Source organism: Typopeltis vanoorti, chromosome 16 (assembly GCF_054136105.1).
Source record: "Typopeltis vanoorti isolate ZY-2024b chromosome 16, IOZ_Tvanoo_1.0, whole genome shotgun sequence".
Classification (NCBI taxonomy): domain Eukaryota; kingdom Metazoa; phylum Arthropoda; class Arachnida; order Uropygi; family Thelyphonidae; genus Typopeltis; species Typopeltis vanoorti.
Genome location: NC_143564.1, coordinates 25,591,551 through 25,612,597, shown reverse-complemented (window position 1 = coordinate 25,612,597; position 21,047 = coordinate 25,591,551). Strand labels below are relative to the sequence as shown.

Genomic DNA, 21,047 nt, shown 5'->3' with positions numbered 1-21,047 from the left:
AAAATAATTCTTAAGCAAGGGATTAACAAATAATTTTTAAACAAGTCATGCTTAATATATGATAGGTTATGTTAAATGTGAATGAAGAACAAAATATACATAATAATTTCATTCACAGTTTAACACCACATATACTCTTTTCTCATAAAGGTCCTCACATTGCTGGCAACCACCCAGGTAATCACTTTGTGGTTACTCTCACCAACTGGAGAGGTATTGCTGCTCCTTCCTTTCCTTGATTGTAATTGCGTGAATATAACATCCTATATTTAGTATTTAGTATCAACTCAGTAATGCCAAATATATCCATGCTATACTTTTCCAGTTCTTCCGCAAGTTTGATTTCTTTTCCATTAATACACTTTATATTATTATTTTTATTATTAACATCTGACATCCATGGAGTCAGAGACTCAACAGGTAGGTATACACTATCATACACAGTGCTCATCCAACTGTGCCTAACTGATTCAATGGGTCTACATTCACAACACACTCAGGCAATGCATTTCACTCCTCAACCACTCTCCATGCCAAGAATTTTCTCCTCACTCCTCTACTCACACCCTCCTTATACATTTTCCAGCAATGGCCTCTTGTTTTACCTCCCTCTACCAATCTATGAAAATTCTCTTCCATGTCAACCTGATAACAATCCCTGACTAGCTTATATATTGGAAGTTTTTTTCACTTGGTTAGACTCTAAATTATATATTTAGTTTAATCCTTTATCCAAGTGTTAGCAAACAAAGTTTGTGTCTGAAGTATCTTCAGGACTGGGGCAACTCATGGCAAAGGTGGACTAAGTTCTGATCACTTTCCTTAGTCTCCCATAATGCAAAGCACATCTCCTTGCAGACATGTATAGTGCTATGTATTATGGTAAGGGTCACTACCCAGACCAGTTTCAACCTTTATTGAGGTCTCTTCAGTGTGAACCGGACCCAGAAGTGATACCAAGGTTGAAGCAATGCAGACTCATATTTCCATATGCTAGTTGCCAAAAGACCTTATTATTATTAAATTACTCTGGATTAGAGAAAGATGTTGGATGCTTTTTTCACTTGGTTAGACAAGTGAAAGAAAGTGATCAGAACTAAGTCTACCTTTGCAATGAGTTGCCCCAGTTCTGAAGATACTTCAGGCACAAACTTTGTTTGCTTACACTTGGATAAAGGATTAAACTAAATATATAATTTATAGTCTAACCAAGTGGAAAAAATTTCCAACATCTTTCTCTAATCCAGAGTAATTTAAAAATAAGGTGTGACACCTTTTGGCAACTGGCATATGTAAATATGAGTTCTGCATTGCTTCAACCTTGGTATCACCTCTGGGTCTGTCTCCCACTGAAGAGACCTCAATAAAGGTCGAAACTGTTCTGGGTAGTGACCCTTCCCATAATGCATAGCATTATACATGTCTGCAAGGAAATGTGCTTTGCATTATGGGATATTAAAGAAAGTGATCAGAACTTAGTCCACCTTTGCCATGAGTTGCCCCAGTCCTGAAGATACTTCAGGTGCAAACTTTGTTTGCTTACACTCAGATAAAGGATTAAACTAAATATATAATTTATAGCTTATATGTCTCAATCATACCCCCCCCCCCTTCTTCCTATTCATGAGGAAATTTACTCATGCTGGCCTGGGCAATGCCCCAGCCAGCATGATATTTCTTGTGCCATCTTGTGCTTTATCTTGTGCCATCATAGCATAGGTATTTGTAATTTAAGCTACTACAGAGTACAATTTGGTTAGCTAAATCTCAAATTGCCAGCCTGTCCACACTTGTTCAGTATGCAGTTGATACCAACTAACTATTCACATGAAGGTGGAATTTGTACATTAGGTGAGAAGTGTTTGGTTCTCACCTAATGATTTCTTTATTCCATATTTTTATTTTTGAAATAAAGGATAATAAGTAATGTCATTTAAATAATTTTTCAGTTGTGTATTGTGTGTATGTGTGTCTATATGTATGTAGATATTTATATATATATATATATATATTCTTCATTATATATATATGATGTACTAGTTTATTGTTTATTTATAATGCTTTCATTTCTTACCTAGGCTGTTAAAGAAATTACTGATACCTGGGATACTATGAAATTTCAAGTATCAAAATACAAAAAGGGATCAGAGGATAGAGGTTATGTACTGACTTCTGTAGATGAAATACTTCTTGTTTTAGATGACAATGCAATGAATCTTCAAAGTATGTCTGCTTCACGATTTATTGGACCTTTCTTACCAGAAGTGCAGAAATGGGAAAAAATTCTTTCACACATAAGTGAAGTACTAGAAGTTAGTATATTAGAATTCTATATGTTACATGCATTAATGCAGTTTGTACAACTGCATTGCTTATTGTTATATGGTCACCTGCATGGAATCCTTAGACATCTTGCCAGGCACTATCTAATGTGCAGTATCTATCAAACTTTGCTTTGAATTTATCCACTGTCGTGGCATCCACAACAGACTCAGGCAAATTCCACACATTCACCACTCTCCAATCAAAAAATCTAATTCTGACACCCTTGCTAACTACATTCTTGCTCAGTTTCCATGGATGGCTCCTAGTTCTCCCATCACCAGACCTGTACTTGTAATATGCTATGTATTAATCTTGTAAAATTCCTTCAGTAATTTGTATGTCTCAGTCATATTGCCCCTTATCCACCTCTCAACCAATTTCTGTAACCCGCAAATCTTCAAACTGTTGTCATAAGGTTCATTCCATAGACCTGCTACCGTCTTGGTCACTCACCTCTGGATCCTCTCTACCTCCTCCTCCTCATCCCCAAGAAACCCAGGTGACCAGATATGTGCACAGTAGTCCAAATGGAGTCTTACCAAGGCTATATAAAGAGGTATAATAACCTGCCTTGTCTCTGCTTGTCAGGGTATTCTTCAGTAACCAATTAATCTGATGAGCTGCTTTAGCCACTTTTGCCGTATGCCCTCTAAACTTTAATTCCCTATCCACTAACACCCCAAAATCCCTAGTTCATCAATTTCCTGGAGTACAGTTCCATCAATGTGGTACACAGCTGGTAATCTTTTCATCCCAAAATGCATAACCTTACACTTTGCCACATTGAACTGACTTCCATTCTCCTTTGCACAGACTTCCAGTATATCCAAATTATCCTGCAAAATTTTAACATCAATTTTATTAACTATTGCTCTACCCAATTTTATATCATTGGCAAACAAATAAATAATTCCTCTTGGATCCTTTCCTGTATCATTAATATACAAATTAAATGGTAGCGATCCATGAGCAAAGCCCTGTGGCGTGCCACCACTCACAGGCCTTCTACTGGACTCTACTCATCAATAAACTACTGTATGCTATGTCTCCATCAATCACCCTCTTATCCACTTCACTAACTTTATATCCATTTCCATATGTTGCAGTTTATTCATTAGAATTCAGTTTGGTATCCTGTCAAAACCCTATGCGAAGTTGAACAGTATGCTGTTACAGTATTATAAAATGTGAACAAGTTACTGAGGCATGACCTATCCTTCACAAAACCATGTTGCCCCATATAGTAGACCATTTCTCTGTCTATCTCTTCCTGTATTTTACTCTTGACCAACTCTTCCATACCTTGACTATGACTCCCGATATGCTGATAGGTCAATAATTTGCTACATCAGTCTTCAAATCTTCTTTATGAAACTGTTTTCCTATCTTAACACCATGGGACTAACCCAGAATCAAGACTTAACAATGTGGTCAAAGCCACTGCTAATTCCCTAGCACCTTCTTGTAAAATGTGTGCTGGCATACCATCTAATCCCATAGCTGTATTCACATCAAGGTTTTGTAATATGCTATGTACATTTATCTCAGTTTCCATATAAGCCTTTGCCTCTCTTGTTACTGAAATCTCAACCTGGATGATATACTCTTGCAAAGTGTTCATTTAGTAATTCCACTATTTTGTCTGATTCAGTTACTTCCCTACAATCGACATTCATTAAAATCATTCTGCCCTTATACAATCTTCCTTATATTTGTAGTATACTGAAAGGACTGTTTGGCATTATTTTTGGCCTGTACTACTAACGTTCTTTCATACCTTGCTTTTGCCTTTCTCTTACCACACTGGTTATCCTTCTGGCCTGTGCTTTTACTGCTCATGTGCCTGCTGATCACTTTTCTGCCTTGAATTCCTTCCCCAAACTTTTCTGTTTTTATAGCTCCTGCTTAATGATCATAGTCATATATTTAACTGCCACTCGATTTATTCTCCTGACTCTAGGTATGCAATCTCATCAAACTTCCCATGCACTGTCAATACCCAGCACTTGCAGTTTCATATGCCATGGCAAGTGAAATGATCCAAACAATCTCCTAAGTTTGCCATACTTATCAGACCTGTAATTCCATATATATTTCCTATTAGCTGAAACTTCCACACATTTAGTCAAGTCCCAGGTCGAGACCATATGATCACCCTCTCCAGTTGGTTATAGTGTGGTGATATTGGTTACAGACAAGTTCTCTGATGCAATTACTAGATCTAGTACTCTCCAACCCCTAGTACCTCACATGCTGTCTCAAGTAATTATCCCTTAATAACTGCTTAAATTACATTTCCTTCCAGCTATGTGATCTTTCTTCCTTCCAATCTGTGTTCCCATAGTTGAAGTTCCCCATAATAATTACTCACCCTCTACTCATTAAGCTTATTTGCTAATTCATACTGTTTCCATAATCCTTTACATCTCCTGGTCCACAGAAGCAACCAATTGCATAATTTGTTCTGTTGGCCACTATCTCACACCACATTGCCTGAAATGTGCTATTTTCACTGGCCTGCAGTTGAACTTCTACTCTCTTTAGTTGTAGTTCATTGACTATCATCAATAATACTTCTCCCCCCCCATTCTTTTTTCTCTCTCCTCCTTGAAAACGCTGCACCCTTCACATTCTCTCCCACTAACTATATGATCTTTTGCCAGGATGAACTAACCAATGCCAAAAACTTCTCCCATTTGTTCCGAATGCTCCCAGCTTTGGTCTACATAAAGTGCAATAGCCCTTAGGCCTACCACTGTCATTATACCAGTGATACTAACTTAGGCATTTTTTACACATTCTTAAAATCAACTCCTTCATGTGCATCATACTGAGTCAAACTTATTCAAATTTTTGGCATTCACCACACATCCCAACAGTGCATTCCACTTGTCCACCAGTTTTCATGTAAATGATTCACTCTTTTGTTCACTAAACTCCTAATTATACATCTTCCACTGATAATATCACATTCTTAATATCATTAATATCATTATTAATATACATATAATTTCCTCTTTATTAATCTTGTAAACTCTCATTACCAACTTAAACATTTCTGTCACATCTGTTCTGCTCATCCACAAAACTTTGAAATTTACATTTCAAAGTTTAGTGGATTACCAGCATTCCAGAATTTGTATATTGTCTTAGTAGTCATTCATTTCTTGAATCTCTATTACAGTTCCCTCATTATAACGAAAACCAGGTGACCAAATTTTGCAGTATAGTCCATGTGTGCTCTGACTGTTTCATGGAACAGTGGTATGAACTTCCTTATGTCTAATTGTTAGTGTATTTCTTATGGTAGCAGCAGAGTGCTTTCCAAATTTCAAACATGTGACAACCATTACCTCCAGATCTCAATTTTCATTCACTGCTGCTGTGTAGAATTCACTGAACTTGGTGATGTAACAATCAAATGATCTGCATAATTGTTTATTATTATTATTAATATGACTGTTATTATTATTAAAATTTTAATAATAAGGTGATGCATCTTTTTACTGCTTGTACATGGGAAACATATGAATTAATTTGCATTAATTCAGACTTGGTATCTCTTCTGGGTTTCACTCCCACTGATGAGACCCCAATAAAGATAGAAACTGATCTGGGTAGTGACCCTTTCCTATAATTCATTGCCTTATAAACATCTAAAAGGATGTGTGCTTGGCATTATGGGAATACTAAGGCAATGGATGTGAAGTCATCAGCATTTATATATAAGCAGTCTAGTCGTGAAGATACTTCATGCACAAACTTTATTTGTTTACACTTGGACAATGGATAAAATAAGAATATGATTTCTTGGCAAGTTTAATTTGAGAGTTGGATTTGATCATTTCATCAGATGTAATTTTAACAGAGTTGTTGTCATTGCCCTGTAGTTGGTGAGAGTGTCCAAGTAGTCTTAACTTGGAGGCTGAATAGACATGCAGAATTATCAAGGAGAAAAGAATCTATATGGAAATATAGGATTTGTGATTATACAGTAGTAATCTGAGAAATCATCTTGGAGCAGTTCCCAGGGTAGAAGAATTGAGAATGAAGAGATATTATTGGTGCATGAGAAGTGAAGATATATTTATTAGTGGCAGTGGCAGGTTGGAAAAGATAACATGTTTTGGTATAAAGTTGATGACTGATGAAAAAGGGATTAAAAAGGTTATGAAGAAAAGTAAAAGAGGGGTGGAGAGAAGTTGCAGGAGGATTATAAAATTCAAGGCAGGAAAGTGCTAAGAGAAGTATAAGTAAAGATGACAAAATGGGAATACAAGAAGGGATTAGACCAGTGATCCAAGGAAAATCCTGAGGATTTCATTCATGGCCAGTAGGAGGAGAAATTGTATAAGAATGGTATTGTTAGATTGGTAATGGGAGTGAACTGACCAATGCAGATAAAATAGTGAAGCTGTTTAATGATGACTTTATTGGAGTATATCATTGTAGAAAAACAGATATTACATGAAGAATGGGGAGGAACCAAGATTTAGACGTTCACGAGGATAATGAATTTTGAATACATTCTTCTCACAGCCTTATTAACTCTGGAAGTCAATAGGCCAGTGGGACTGGATCACATTTTACCACCTGTTTTAAGTGGATGTGCTGACAGCTCTTTTGACCTCACTATTCATTGAAGGCCCTAGCTTAGGAAAGTTCCTCTTGAAGGAGAACAGCATAGTGTGATTGCATAAGGGTGGTTGGATCAAACTATGGACCAGTTTGTATTTCTTCTATAGTTGTTAAGATTTTGGAGAAAATACAAAATACTGAGAGAATCTATTCAAAATATGGCAAATGAAGGGTAATATTATGTGTGCAGGTCTGCATAGATTTGTTATGGGAAGGTTTTTTTTTTTTTTTCAGTAATTCGATTGCCTTTAAAAAAAAAACTAACAAAGGTGGTGCATGTGCAGAAAACAAATGGGTTTAAACAGTATTGTGATAGACTTTATGTTGTCTAAGATAAACTTACATTGACTCCATGGGGATCCTGAATAATAATAATAGACTTTTATCTTGCATAGGTGAGTAGGGTTATTCTTTTAACGAGAAATGGAACATGCACTTTTTTTTGCGCTATGTTACAAAAAAAGTACACTTGCACTTTGTTGGTAAAGCTTTGCACCATTGCACAAAATCTTGATCATACTATACTTGAACTATTATGTATAGATTTTGTTGAGTAGGTTTTCATTGTGATTAGGAAATTCTGGAAGGATCCAGAGATGAACAAGTAAGGTAATTTCTGAATACAAGAATGTTAGTTATATGGAGAGGTTGAGAAAAGGAAACTTAAATTTCAGAATTTAGTGAATAGACAGAAAAAGAGGTGAAATGATAGAGACTCTTATTTATAAGGGATGAGATTAATATGATGTCAATTGTCCTGAGATGTGAAGGGTCATTGTAAGAAGCAATACCTGCAGGTATTATGAGGATATGGTGAACAAGGAATTTAGAGTAGATATTGTACATGTAGGGAACATGGTGAGAAAGGGAAATGCATTGCGAGAGTATATTGTGAATGCTGAGTGGAGTTACTTTAAGGTTTAGTATGATGGATATGGATGGATATGGTTGATTGAGACTACAATGACGTCTGTTCACAATACTCCTCTGAAAGGCAGAGAAGAGGGGATATGATAGAAACATTTAAATTACTAAAAGGTTTTTATAAGCTTGATGCAGGGGAAATGCTTCAGCTGTGATAGTGATGGCAGAACAAGAGGTCATTCCTGGAAATTAAGGGAAAGTGTGGTTAACAAGGGTGTGAGAATGAAGTTTTTCACCTGGAGGGTGGTGAATGAGTGGAATGCATTGCCTGACTCAGTTGTGAGTTCTTCGTCTGTAATTGAATTCAAGAAGAGATATGATAGATATTGTTTTGATAGTTTGGGTCTCCCACAATGAGTCTACTGGCTCCATGGAGATACCTGTAATAATAATAATAATAATCCTTTGAAGCAGCAAATTAAAAATATATATCTTTTAAATACATGAATAAAATTCGAATTCAAGATCAGTACTATCAACATAAGAAGCCTGAATGTCAAAGAAATTGAGCTAGCAGGAATTGGATAAGTACCAGATCGACGTAATAGGGGTGACTGAAACAAAAAAAAAAGACAAAACTGGTGAGAACTTTCTGAGCAATAAATACAAAATATTATATTCAGGCAATGACAATTAAAGAAAAAAAGAAGTAGCTATAGTATTCAACACTAAATATGAGGCTAATCTTCTTTGATCGATTGGTAGAACCTCTGCTACTAATGGCTCGAAAAAAGTTAAGCAAGTTTGAGCGGAATCAGTAGTTGGAAGGTGTGCCAACAGCAATCATTCAATGCTGTTGGCACACTCTCCCTCAATGAGTCTTTGGACTCCTTGGAGGTGTCACATAATAATAATAATAATAATTGCAGGCAATATCAAGTAGAGTGATGTAGGCAAATATCAGAAGGGGGGAACTGGACAAAGACACTTATTTTTGCCTATGGTCACACAGAAGGTTCTACTAAGGTAGAAGTGGAGGAATTTTTTGAGATTTTAGAGAAAGCAACTGACACAATGAAAAATGAAAAGTTGGTCTTTGTTGGGGATCTAAATAGCAGAGTAGGAAATGATTGTGAGACATACAAAAATATTTTGGGAAAATTTGGAGAAAAGAGCAAAGCTAATAATAATGCCAAATACCTGTTGGATTTCTGCTCAGCCTTCCGCTGCTCATGGGTGTACTGATTGCCTTTCCTCCTTGTAAATTCTCCATAGCATTTTCCTTTTTTTGCAGATCAAGCTTTATACTACTACTCATCCATCTAATGCCTACCTTGTTTGTCTTCCTGACCATGGGGACACAATCTAATATTGCCTTCTTCAGATACCCGCTGATTTTATCCCATGCACTGCTAACATCTTTCCCCTGCAATATGTTCTGTCATGGGACTGCTGCAAGCTCACTCCGAAGCTTTATAATTGCCTAACCTGTAGTTCCGTATATACCCCCTTCTTAAGACAGAAATCCACAATTTTTGCAACCTCCTAAGTCAATATCGCTCTCATCAATTGGAGGTAACGATGAAACCTTACTTTTGCATATATCCTCTGAACCAATGACCAGGTTCAACACTCTCACACCATGTGTCCCTTCGGTTATGTTCTGTTTCAAGTAATTATCTCGCAGAAGATGTATGAATTCCATTTTCTTTTTGCCACTTGATATGTCCTCTTTCCAATTGATGTTACCATAATTAAAATCCCATATAATAATCACTAACCCTGCACTCATTGCACTAATTTGCTGATGCATGAATTCAATATCACCCCCATACCCTCTGGCCTATAGCAGCAACCAACTGTATATTTGGTTGCATTGGTCACTATTTCACACCAGACCGCCTCAAATGTACTATCATTCACATATCTATCATCTTGATATACTACTTTTTTTGGCTGTAACTCATCAGCTATCATCAACAGTAATTCTCCCCAATGCTATCTTCTCTATCCTCCCTAAAAATACTGTACTCATCACATTCAATTCCAGTGACCACATCTTCTGCTGACAGCCAAGTTTCACTAATGCCTACAACTTTTGGTGAGATTGAATTGACTAATGCCAAAAATTCCTCTTTCTTAATGATATAATCATGTAATCACAAGAAAGATTTTTATTTAATCAAATATTTCATTATATCATTCAGTCTTATGTCACAAGTATCCTTGAAACAATTCTTCTCTCTTATTTCAAATGCTTCTTGCATTTGTAAACAAAAATTGCAGATTCCCTTTAGTTCTTGTACCAACTTTAAAACTGATATACATGACACTACTTTCAGTAGTCCCATGCTGATTTTTATCCCCTCTATTCTTCAGTTTATTCCATGAATAAGGGTCAACGATTATTCAATCACTGCTTAAGTTTCTTCCTCTTACACTCAACCTTTTCAATTTTAGTTTCCCTGCCCAATTACTTCAACTTGTTCAGAAAACAGTAACTTCTTCAGTTGCTTCTCGTAGACAGGCTTATACATTGGTTATGCATTATTAAAACACTTAAGGAAATGAACAACGTAGTTAAGGATATAAATTAAATTATACTTTAATAAATATTTTCCGATATTTCGCCAACGTCACGTTGCCATCTTCTAAAGGAACTTACAAAAAAAGGCACGTGCACGTAGGCACTACAAACACAGTAACTGGGAATGAAGAGATGAATCTATTGTTCTCCTAAAAGTCCTGATGGTGCTCTCTAGCGGGCTAAGTAGGTGTTCTTGGCCATTGGGCAGAAGGTCTGCTGATGTAAGCCTCCCAAATTTGGGGCAGTCGCATACAACCAAATTGGTTGAGCTTTGGAGAATTTCATTCCCAGTTTCTGTGTTTGTAGTGCCTACGTGCATATGCCTTTTTTTGTAAGTTCCTTTAGAAGATGGCAACGTGACGTTGCCCGAAATATCGGAAAATATTTATTAAAGTATAATTTAATTTATATCCTTAACTATGCTGTTTATTTCCTTAAGTGTTTTAATAATTCTTCAATTGCTTATGACCTTCCATGTTCAGATGCAACCCCATCTCTTGCATACAGCTGTCTTTTGCCTTCAAACACTCTACACATCAACAAATTCCAGACCTCTTTTTTTGCACATTCTTGCAATCATATCATTCATTATCATTGCTCATCTACTTAACTCATAATTGTCAAAACGAGGCAGCACACACACTATCCTCCCATTGACACTTTTCTTTTTCACGATATCTAACAATGTTCTTAAATCCTTTGCTACCCAATTTATACTACCACTTAGAGATAGTAAAGATAGTAAAGTGCACAATGACTCAATACTTGTGCACAGCAGGGGAAGAAGCAAGGCTTCCCAGGTCATAAACCAGCGAAATCCTTGTACATTCATTGGGACGTGGAATGTGAGAACCCTCCTACAAATTGGAAAATTGGAAGAGAGAAATGGATAGATTAAAAATAGCCATATTAGGAATTAGTGAAATGAGATGGACTGGAACTGGAGACTTTTGGAGTGGTGATTACAGAATCATTTATTCAGGTGATGAGACAGCAAAAAATGGAGTCGCGGTGGTTCTCAATAAGGAATGGGAAATTCTACATCCATATCTTGCAATTTAGGCACAAAAAACTGGATTATCATGTCACGATAGTGAGCACCATTAACTATTATTGTCTTACCAGCCGCATTTTTGAAGAAGAATGGACCGATGATGCCTCCAGCCCAAAACCCGCACCAAACAGTGACACATTGTGGATGCATTTGTTTCTCACCAATCACTCGTGGATTTTCTGAACCCCAAATGCGACAATTTTGTCGATTAACGAAGCCATCAAGATGAAAATGAGCCTCATTGCTGAAGATGATTTTGTTCGAAAAATAAGCATCCACTCGTTGTTCCATAATCCATTCAACGAACTCTCTTCACTGTGTGTGGTCAGTAGGCTTCAGTTCTTGAGTCAATTGAACTTTGTAAGCATAAAGATGCAAATCTTTCATGAGAATACGCTGTAGAGAGCTTCTCAAAATGCCCAATTCAAGACCACGGTGCCGAATTGATGTTCCTGGGCTTTCAGCAACACTCTCACGAACTGCGTCAATGTTTTCTGTTGAACGACTTGTTGAAGGACGGCCAGAGTGTATAAGATCACTAATTGATCCAGTTTCCTTGAATTTTTTAATTAATCTTTTCACAGTTAATGAAATTAAATCACTATTCCAACCATATTTTGTACGAAAATTGCGAACTGTAGCTGCCAAACCTTCATTATTTTTAAAATATTGCTCAACAATGAAAATGCATTGTTCTTTCGTGTAGCGCTCCATTTTTAATAACCCTGAACTGTCAGCTGTCATGCTGTCTTTTTTTTCTCGTTGGCAACACTTTATCGCCCAAATGGCGGTAAATTTAAATCTTGCGTGAATTTTGGGACACCCTATAGAAGTAAAACCAACAAATATTATAATAATACAAGCTTACATGCCTACTAGCAACCACAGTGATGGTGAAGTTGAGAGAGTATATGTAGATATTGAGAATCTAATCAAACTGACCAAGAAAGAAGATAATCTTATTGTCATGGGGGATTGGAATGCAGTCATTGGTGAAGGCAAAGATGGTAGAGAGCTGGGAAAGTATGGACTTGGATGTCAAAACGAAAGAGGAGATAGACTTTTGGAGTTCTGCCACCAATTCAATCTGATCAGTAATAATACCTGGTATGAGGTACCAAACAGAAGAAGGTATACTTTGAAAATGCCAGGGAATGATATAGGAAGGTACCAAATAGATTATATTATGACAAGAAATAGATTTAAAAATCAAGTAAAATCATGCAACAGTTACCTGGGAGCTGATGTTGATAGTGACCATAATTTGGTTTTATTGAAATGTAATCTGAAATTTAAAAAGTTGTCACAACCAAGGAAAAGGCCCAAATGGAACATAAGTAACCTGAAAACAGAGGAAAACCATAGAAACTATAAACAGCAAACTGATGAAAGTATTAAAACTGGAGAGAGGGAAAAGAAAAACATAGATGAAAAATGGACTCATTTGAAGGATACAATCATCAAGGCCCCCAGTGACTGCATAGGATTAAGGAAGAAGCAAATAAAAAACCATGGATCACGCAGGACATTCTAGATCTAATAGATGAAAGAAGAAAATACAAAACCTCCCTAAAGGAAGAAAGCAAAGAGAAATATAAACATATAAAAAAATATGATAAATAGAAAGTGTAAAGAAGCAAAAGAACAATGGTTTACAGAGAAATGTAAAGAAATAGAAGATCTAACAAAGACTGGAAGAATCGATAAAGCTTATAACATTATAAAAGGAATAAGCCAGCAAAACGAGACACGAAGTACAATTATCAAAAATAAACAGGGGAACATACTTATAGATAAGGAAGAAATTTTGGAAAGATGGAAGTACTTAGAAGATCTATATAGTAGAAAAGATCTAGATGCCAAGGCTATAGAAGATGAAACAAGACTTGATATGGAAGAAATTGGTCCAACTATATTAAAAGATGAATTTGAATGGGCACTGAATGAATTGTCAGCCAACAAGGCACCAGGCACTGATAACATCCCCTCAGAATTAATAAAATACTCAGGAAACATAACTAAGTCATACCTTTTCAAGATCATAAAGGATATTTATGAAACAGGGATCATCCCCAAAGATTTTACACAATGCTCTATCATACCCATTCCTAAAGTAAATAATGCAAACAAGTGTGAAAATCATTGAACAATAAGCTTAATATCGCATGCTTCGAAAATATTACTCAAAATTATACAAAAAAGACTAACAAAGAAGGTTGAAGAATTTGTTGGCAATGACCAGTTTGGATTCAGGAAACAGCAGGGGACAAGAGAAGCGATTCTAGCTCTAAGAACAGTTATTGAATGAACATTGGAGAAGAATCAAAATACTCTGATAGTCTTTCTTGACTTGGAGAAAGCCTTCGATAGTGTTGACTGGAATCAAATGTTTTACCTCCTAAAAACAATAAAGGTAGATTGGAGAGATAGAAGGTGCATATTTAATCTTTACAAGCATCAGGAAACCCTAATAGAAGCAGCCAGCAATACAACAAAAACCGCAATAGCAAAAATAAGTAGAGCTGTAAGACAGGGGTGCTCTCTTTCACCCATATTGTTTAATCTGTACATTGAAGATGCAATAAATAAACTGAAAGAACTAATAGAAACCAGAACTAAGATAAATGGAATTGATATTAACTGACTATAGTTTGTGGATGATATAGCAGTTTTAGCTGATAATGAAAACAAACAAAGTCACCCTAATAAAGATGGAAGAAATCTTCACACAGTACAGCCTAAAAATTAATTATAAGAAAACAAAATTATTAATTACAAGTAAAGCAAATCCAATGAAAATAAACCTGGAAATAAATAATAACCTACTACAACAGGTATCCTCTTTTAAATATCTTGGAAGTCTTATCACAGAAGATGGAAGAAACCAATCAGATATTAAAGCACGAATAATCCTAGCCAGAAAAGCATTCTATAACAGAAGAAACATTTTTACCAGTAAAGGACTTAGCATCCAGCTCAAAAAAAGGCTGGTGACATATGGAGCATTGCATTATATGGTTGTGAGGCCTGGACTCTAACAAAACAAGACATGAAAAAGTTGGAGGCATTTGAAATTTGGTGCTGGAGAAAGATGATGAAAATTAGTTGGACAGAAAAGAAAAGTAATGAAGAAGTTCTGAATATAGTTCATGAAGAGCGGTTATTAATGAAATACATCAATAAGAGAAAAAAAGCCTAATTGGACACCATTTGAAGCATGGGGGACTAATTACAGAAATAATGGAGGGGACTGTAGAAGAAAAGAGGCCACGAGGCAGACCAAGAATTTCATATATAAATAACATAATGATGCTAACTGGCACTAAGAGTTATGAAGAGATAAAAAGGAAGTCACAAGACAGGATGTTGTGATGTGCTGCTATATTTACCAATTTTCGGATTGATGCACCAAAGAAGCCAGCCCTCTCTTTATTTCTAGAGCCATTCTCTCTGTTGTTCCACCAGCCAAGCACTCCTCAGGCATACCACTCTCCATACCCTTAATCATAGAATCACCATATATTTTACCACTCATAACTTCATTCAAGTCCAAACAAGAGTCACTCATGGTCACATTTTCTACGCTATTCAGCACGACTCTCCCATTTTCATTATTCAATGCTCGTTTACTTACTCCCTCACTCTCATGACATCTCGTTTCGTCTAGACGTCTTGTGCTTTCATTCTATTGACTCCCAATCACTCCCATACTATTTGTTTCTTCATCAATCACCAAAGACTCTCCCATACTTAATCTTGTTCTAGTTACTTCAACTAGAGTAATCTCCATAATCCTAATCTCTCTCTATTGAACCCATTTAACTCGGTTTTAATTTCCAGATCCCCCTTACCGAGCACTTCCAATTCCACTTGCAAAAGATGAAGGTCACTTTTCATTTTTTTGAAGTCTGCCAAAGTTCATCCACTGTGGTCCCAACATCATCTTCATTCCTAATTGCTCCAGCCTATCCCGACACTTCTCACATTCATCGATATTTTCATTCTTCTCATTTAGCCATACGGTTCACAGATCCTTCACATTCCTCAGTGCATACATATAACAGTTTCCGCAAAGCATCCACTGTGAAAAATCCAAGGCAGAACCAGACTTTCGTATAGAAGTCCTCCGAGCCACTGACGTATGTTTCTTGTTGGATGCCATCGTTAGTCGCTGAAGTAGTGAAACAAACAGCAGCGAAAACACAATATATACAACAGAGTTCTAAATAATAACACCACTGAAGGACGCCTGTATCCAACCTGGCAACTGCAGCACAATTTGAAACAAAAAGGCACACTATACTTAAATTTAAAAACACGTTTTCCAGCACAATTCAACACGACTACCACGTTCAAAATGTTACAGTTATGTGGTGTCAATGGGGCATTATATCAAGCAATACATAGTCTTTACCAACCTTACCAGCAAAGGTTGGTCGATTGGTAGAGCCTCTGCTCCTAATGGCTCGCAAAAAGTTAAGCAAGTTTGAGCGTGGTTAGCAGTTGGAAGGGGCTCAATCGTTTGATGCTGTTGGCACACTCTCCCTCGATGAGTCTTTGGATTCCCTGGAGGCATTACATAATAATAATAATAATAATAATAATTATTATTATTATTATTATTATCCCCTCTGTTATTCATTATCTATATGGATCATATTATGAAGGAAAGCAGTATTAAACTTGATATCAAAACTGGAGATGTTAATCTCAGCTCTTAACTTTATGCGAATTATGTTATATTTCTAATTAAATCCAGTACAAGTCTCCAAGATTCCCTGACTAAATTGAATAACTGTTGTAATGGCATGAAGGTCAGCAATAAAAAGACAAAGAGAATAGGCAGAAGCATTGAAATTATCAACTGCATCACGAATGCAGAATCTATAGAACAAGTAAAGCATTTCAGCTACTTAGGCACGATTTTTAGTGAAGATGGTAAATTAAATATGGAAATAGACAATAGAATCAACACAGCTGGTATGGTAGGAAGTCAACTAAATAATTTTATATGGAATAGGAGAGAAATTAGGGAAAACACTAAATTATCTGTATACAAGACAGTGTTCATTCCAATTTTAACTTATGGATCTCAGAGCTGGGTTAGAAATAAAACACTTGATCAAAGACCAGAGACCACAGCTATGAAAGTTGTGAGAAAGATTAGTGGCTAGAACAGATGACATCAATGGAAACATCATATTAAAAATGAGGAGATTAGGAAAGAACTTGACATTGTTAGCATCCAGAAATGTGTGAGCAGAGCTAATCTCAGATGGTATGGTCGCTTAAACAGAATGGGAGAGGAAAGATTAGCAAAACTAGTGTTCTCTACCAGATTGGAAGGAAAAAGATCCAGAGGAAGACCAAGATGTAGGTGGACTGATACAGTAAAAATTGCCTTAGAAGACAAAAATATAACATCTAATAATGTTGGAGTCTTGACAGGTAACAGATTGATTTGGAGGAAATTTGTAGATTGGAAGTTAGTAATGATGTAAGTTTTTTGTGTATCCTGTACACCCCTTGAGGGTACATATCAGGGATTTGATGAATGATGATAAAATTAGGAAGGTTGTTAAGTGGTTACAACAGCAACTTGCTAAAATTCAAAAGTCAATATAAATTTATACCTTTACTATAATCTGCTTTAAAATTTGCTGAAGGTATGTATACATTAGCACTTTTTTTTTCAGACAGAAGCATGGTGATGTATATATACTCTGCTTTATTGCTTATCTGTACATCCTTTGCAGTTAAGATGTGTGATGGCATATTATATAGTGTATAGCTAAAATTTTTGATTGATAATCAATTAATTTCAAGAATGTAACTAATTTTTTAATTTTCCAATGCAGTTAGAGCTGTTTTTTTAATCGTTGATATGCTTGTTGGTAAAGCAGAGCCTCTGTGCATTCATTATTGTAACTAATGGTAGGTCTCGACTCTTTTTGCAAAGATACCAAAGATTTTGTTTTTGTGTCATTTATATCTTTTCAACTAAACATTATCACATTAAGTAGAAAGTAGACAAGGAGAAAATGGAATTCCATTTTGTCTACTGTCTAATGCTTTCAAACGCTGTGAAGAGTGGAATTAAATTAATTATAAAGGAAGATTGATCACATATGCAAAATTAGGTAGATTGCATATTGTTAAATTTAAAATCATTCATTGATTGATTATTTAATTTACAATATTTGCTTAAATGAAATTAAAGTACTTCTTTATTTATATTTTGTCTTCTTTTGGTAGGTTTGGATGGTAGTGCAGCGAAAATGGATGTATCTGGAAAGTATTTTTATTGGTGGTGATATACGATCCCAACTACCTGAAGAGGCCATAAAATTTGATAAAATTAATTCATCATTTCTTCAGGTTATATATTCATTTTTATTCCTGTTATTTTTATTATTGCTAGTTAGTGGTGGTGATGATAAATAGCAATATTTATCATCACCACCACTAACTAGCCTTCATGCAGAAGACTTCATTCTCTCTTAGGTTTCACTGCCATAAATTATGTGAATTACATTTTCTCCCTTAACTATGAAAGTTATGTTTAACACTATTTAAAAAAAAAAAAAAAAATATATATATATATATATATATATATATATATATATATATATCACAGCATTCAAGAATGTGTAAGCAGAGCTAATTTAAGGTGGTATGGCCACTTAAATAGAATGGGTGAGGAAAAGTTAGCAGAACAGGTGTTCAATACCAAGATTCCAGGAAAGAAACTCAGAGGAAGACTAAGGTTGATTGATTCATTCAGTCAGAAGTGCCTTAGAAGAACAAAATGTTAGATATGACAGTATTGGAGTGCTCACAACTAATAGACTAATTTGGAGGAAAACTGTAGATAGGAGATTAATAATAATGGAAACTTAATTATTAACATGATGATGATATATATCACTCCAATTTTCAAGAGGCAACAGGGCCTACGAGAAATAAATGCCATATGTGAACTGGGGTCAACAACAGAGTAATCTTCTGAAATTCCTCTTCTAAAACAGTTAGAGGTTGTACCTCTTGGAACTACTTCATGGGAATGCTGTTCCACAGAATTGAGGTGGATGTAATGAACGACATCTGAGAGTGTAGTAGGTTCTGTGAATATGCAGCTCAACTGTAAAGGGATGTTGGACAGCTGTTACTTAAGTTTTTCTAGATTTAGCAGAAATGGGAGACATAATGGATGCTAGTTCTACTAAACAGCAATCATGGAAATATTATTATTATTTATTATTTGATACCTCCAGGGAGTCCAAGACTCATCGAGGGAGGGCTCCTACTCTACAGCTCTCTGTCTCGACCACTCAACCTCAATTTCTTGTAAGGAAAACATCTATCCGTCTACACCAACGCCATCTACTCTCTCCACCACTAGTATTTTCACAGACAATCACAAACATCCATGCCCACGGTGGGATTCGAACCTGCAGCCTTTTGGCTGGAGAGCAGATACTCTAACCACTCAGCCAACCAGGCTGTAGAAGAAACACAATGCAGAAATTGATCTTCTGTGAGACAGTGGCTGAATATAGTCTGTGAGACAGGTGTTATTAATCAACTTAACCATCCTTTTCTGAAGAGAATCAAGCATTTTTGTAGAAGTCTTAGGTGCATCACCACAAATATGAGTGCTATATTCCAAGGTTGAGTGGATTTGATATTTGTACAGAACAAGTAACTAGTTGGAAGAGAAGTGATGTCTTGAGTGAAAAAAAAAAGGATGTCAAGTTTTCTGAAAGTTGAGGATGTTATAGAAGTGACGTGATTATGCCAAAAATGCTTAGATGAAGAATCAGTCTGAGAGGGGGGATCCAGTCTTGACTATTGAGCTAGACATTATCAAAAGTACATTTTTTGTAAGGAAGATTTACTTTTGATTATGTAAAACTAGTAAATATAAAAGTAAATTTCTTGTAAGGAAAACAAATAAAACTGCATTTTGAAAGCATAGATTTTAAAGGTGACTAGGCTGTTTTCACTCCAACGAAGGGTACTGCAGAGATCAGTGCACATGTCACTTATTGCAGATTGATCTTGAAGCCCGAAATGTTTGAGAACTGTAAGGCTTGTTGAATGAGTAGAATCATTGGAGAGTTCTCTCATCAGCAAAACTATGAATAGGAGTTGCAGTCAATAAAAATAGGTCATTTATATAAATCAGGATGCTAGTGGATGAAATAACAGAGCCCTGAGGAACATCTGTATCAACAGGAAAATCTAAGAGAGAACTCCATCCACCTTTATATGTAGTGATCAGTCTGAGAGAAAACTAGCAATCCAGTTACACAAGGATGAAGACAGTTAATATGATAGTAATTTATTTAAAAACCCTTGATGCCAGACTCTTTCAAATGCATTGGAAATGTCAAGTGCGATAGCACAAGTTTCTCCAAGCCTTTCCATGGCATGTGTCCAGAGGTAGGTGATGTAGGCAGTAAGATCTTTTGTGGATTTAGATTTTCATAATGGTGGTCACTGACAGTTCCAAGTGTTGAAGAAGTTGCCTGTTGATAATTTTCTTCATTATTTTGGACAAAAGTGATGTAGGAGCAATAAATCGATAACTTGATGGTAAATCTTTATCACCTTTTTTTTTTTAGGAAATGGCTGTATCTGAGCTTGCTTCCATGCTGTAGGATGGATACCAGCTGAGTATAATATAGTGTATGGATGAAAAAGAGCAGGTATTTGTTCATGAGCATATCTCTTAAGTACAATAAGTGAGATATCATCAGGGTTCATAGCCTTTTTGGGATGCAGGTTTTTGAAGATTCTTCTGATGTCTTATGTCTTTCTGTAAGGCCAGATGTAGCATGCACTGCATTATTCTAGATAAAGGAGGAGGTGATTTGCTTTGGTTATGTTTGGAGGAGTTGGAAGAGAATATAGCCAGGATGTCAGCCTTGTTGATGAAATGCTACCAATAGGGTGAGTAAGAGGAGGAAGCACAGATAGACAAGAAAAGGAGTTTGCCACTATGCTGAACACCGACCTTTGGAGTATCCTTTTTAGACCTCCAATGATTCCTCAGCCAAAGAATTTCAGAAAATAAAGAGAAATAAAGAGTTGTGACCTCAACAAGTTTGCCAATCTATTAAAAAGCTCAGCTGTTAAGCCTCAATGTCCTTAAGAAAACACCTTAGTAAACCTGTCATCCATTACCCTCAAGCCAAAAGCATTTAGTGCACTTAGACTCAAAAATGTTCCTACAGAAGAAATTATGGCCCGGATAGAATGAACGATTTTCAGCCTTTCCTACCCATGTCATTAGGATGAGAAACAGAATCACAGATGGACAAGAAGTGGAGCTTGCCACTATACTGAACACTGACCTTTGGAGGAGTCGATTCACAAATCAGGACACTTCACAGGCTTCTTAAAAAGATCACCTCCTGGCCTGTTGCAATTACAAACTAAAATCATTCAATTCTCGATCTGCCCCCCCCCCTCCAAATATACAGGCTACCTAAAATCCACAAACAAAATGTGTCATTATGCTCTCTTGTGGATGGCACTGATTCACTCACATACAAATTAGCCAAACATTCAGCA

The 21,047-nt window shown here is 36.1% G+C and overlaps 1 protein-coding gene across 1 annotated transcript in view; it reads left to right on the top strand.

Annotated features, from left to right (window-relative positions):
* The window catches only part of Dhc98D (Dynein heavy chain at 89D), a 1,285,966-nt gene that overhangs the window by 382,489 nt on the left and 882,430 nt on the right, over window positions 1-21,047 (top strand). Inside the window, exons 22-23 of the mRNA XM_090406627.1 lie at window positions 2,079-2,312; window positions 17,724-17,846. Coding sequence (XP_090262753.1) covers window positions 2,079-2,312; window positions 17,724-17,846 — 357 coding nt within the window. The remainder of the gene's footprint in view (window positions 1-2,078; window positions 2,313-17,723; window positions 17,847-21,047) is intronic.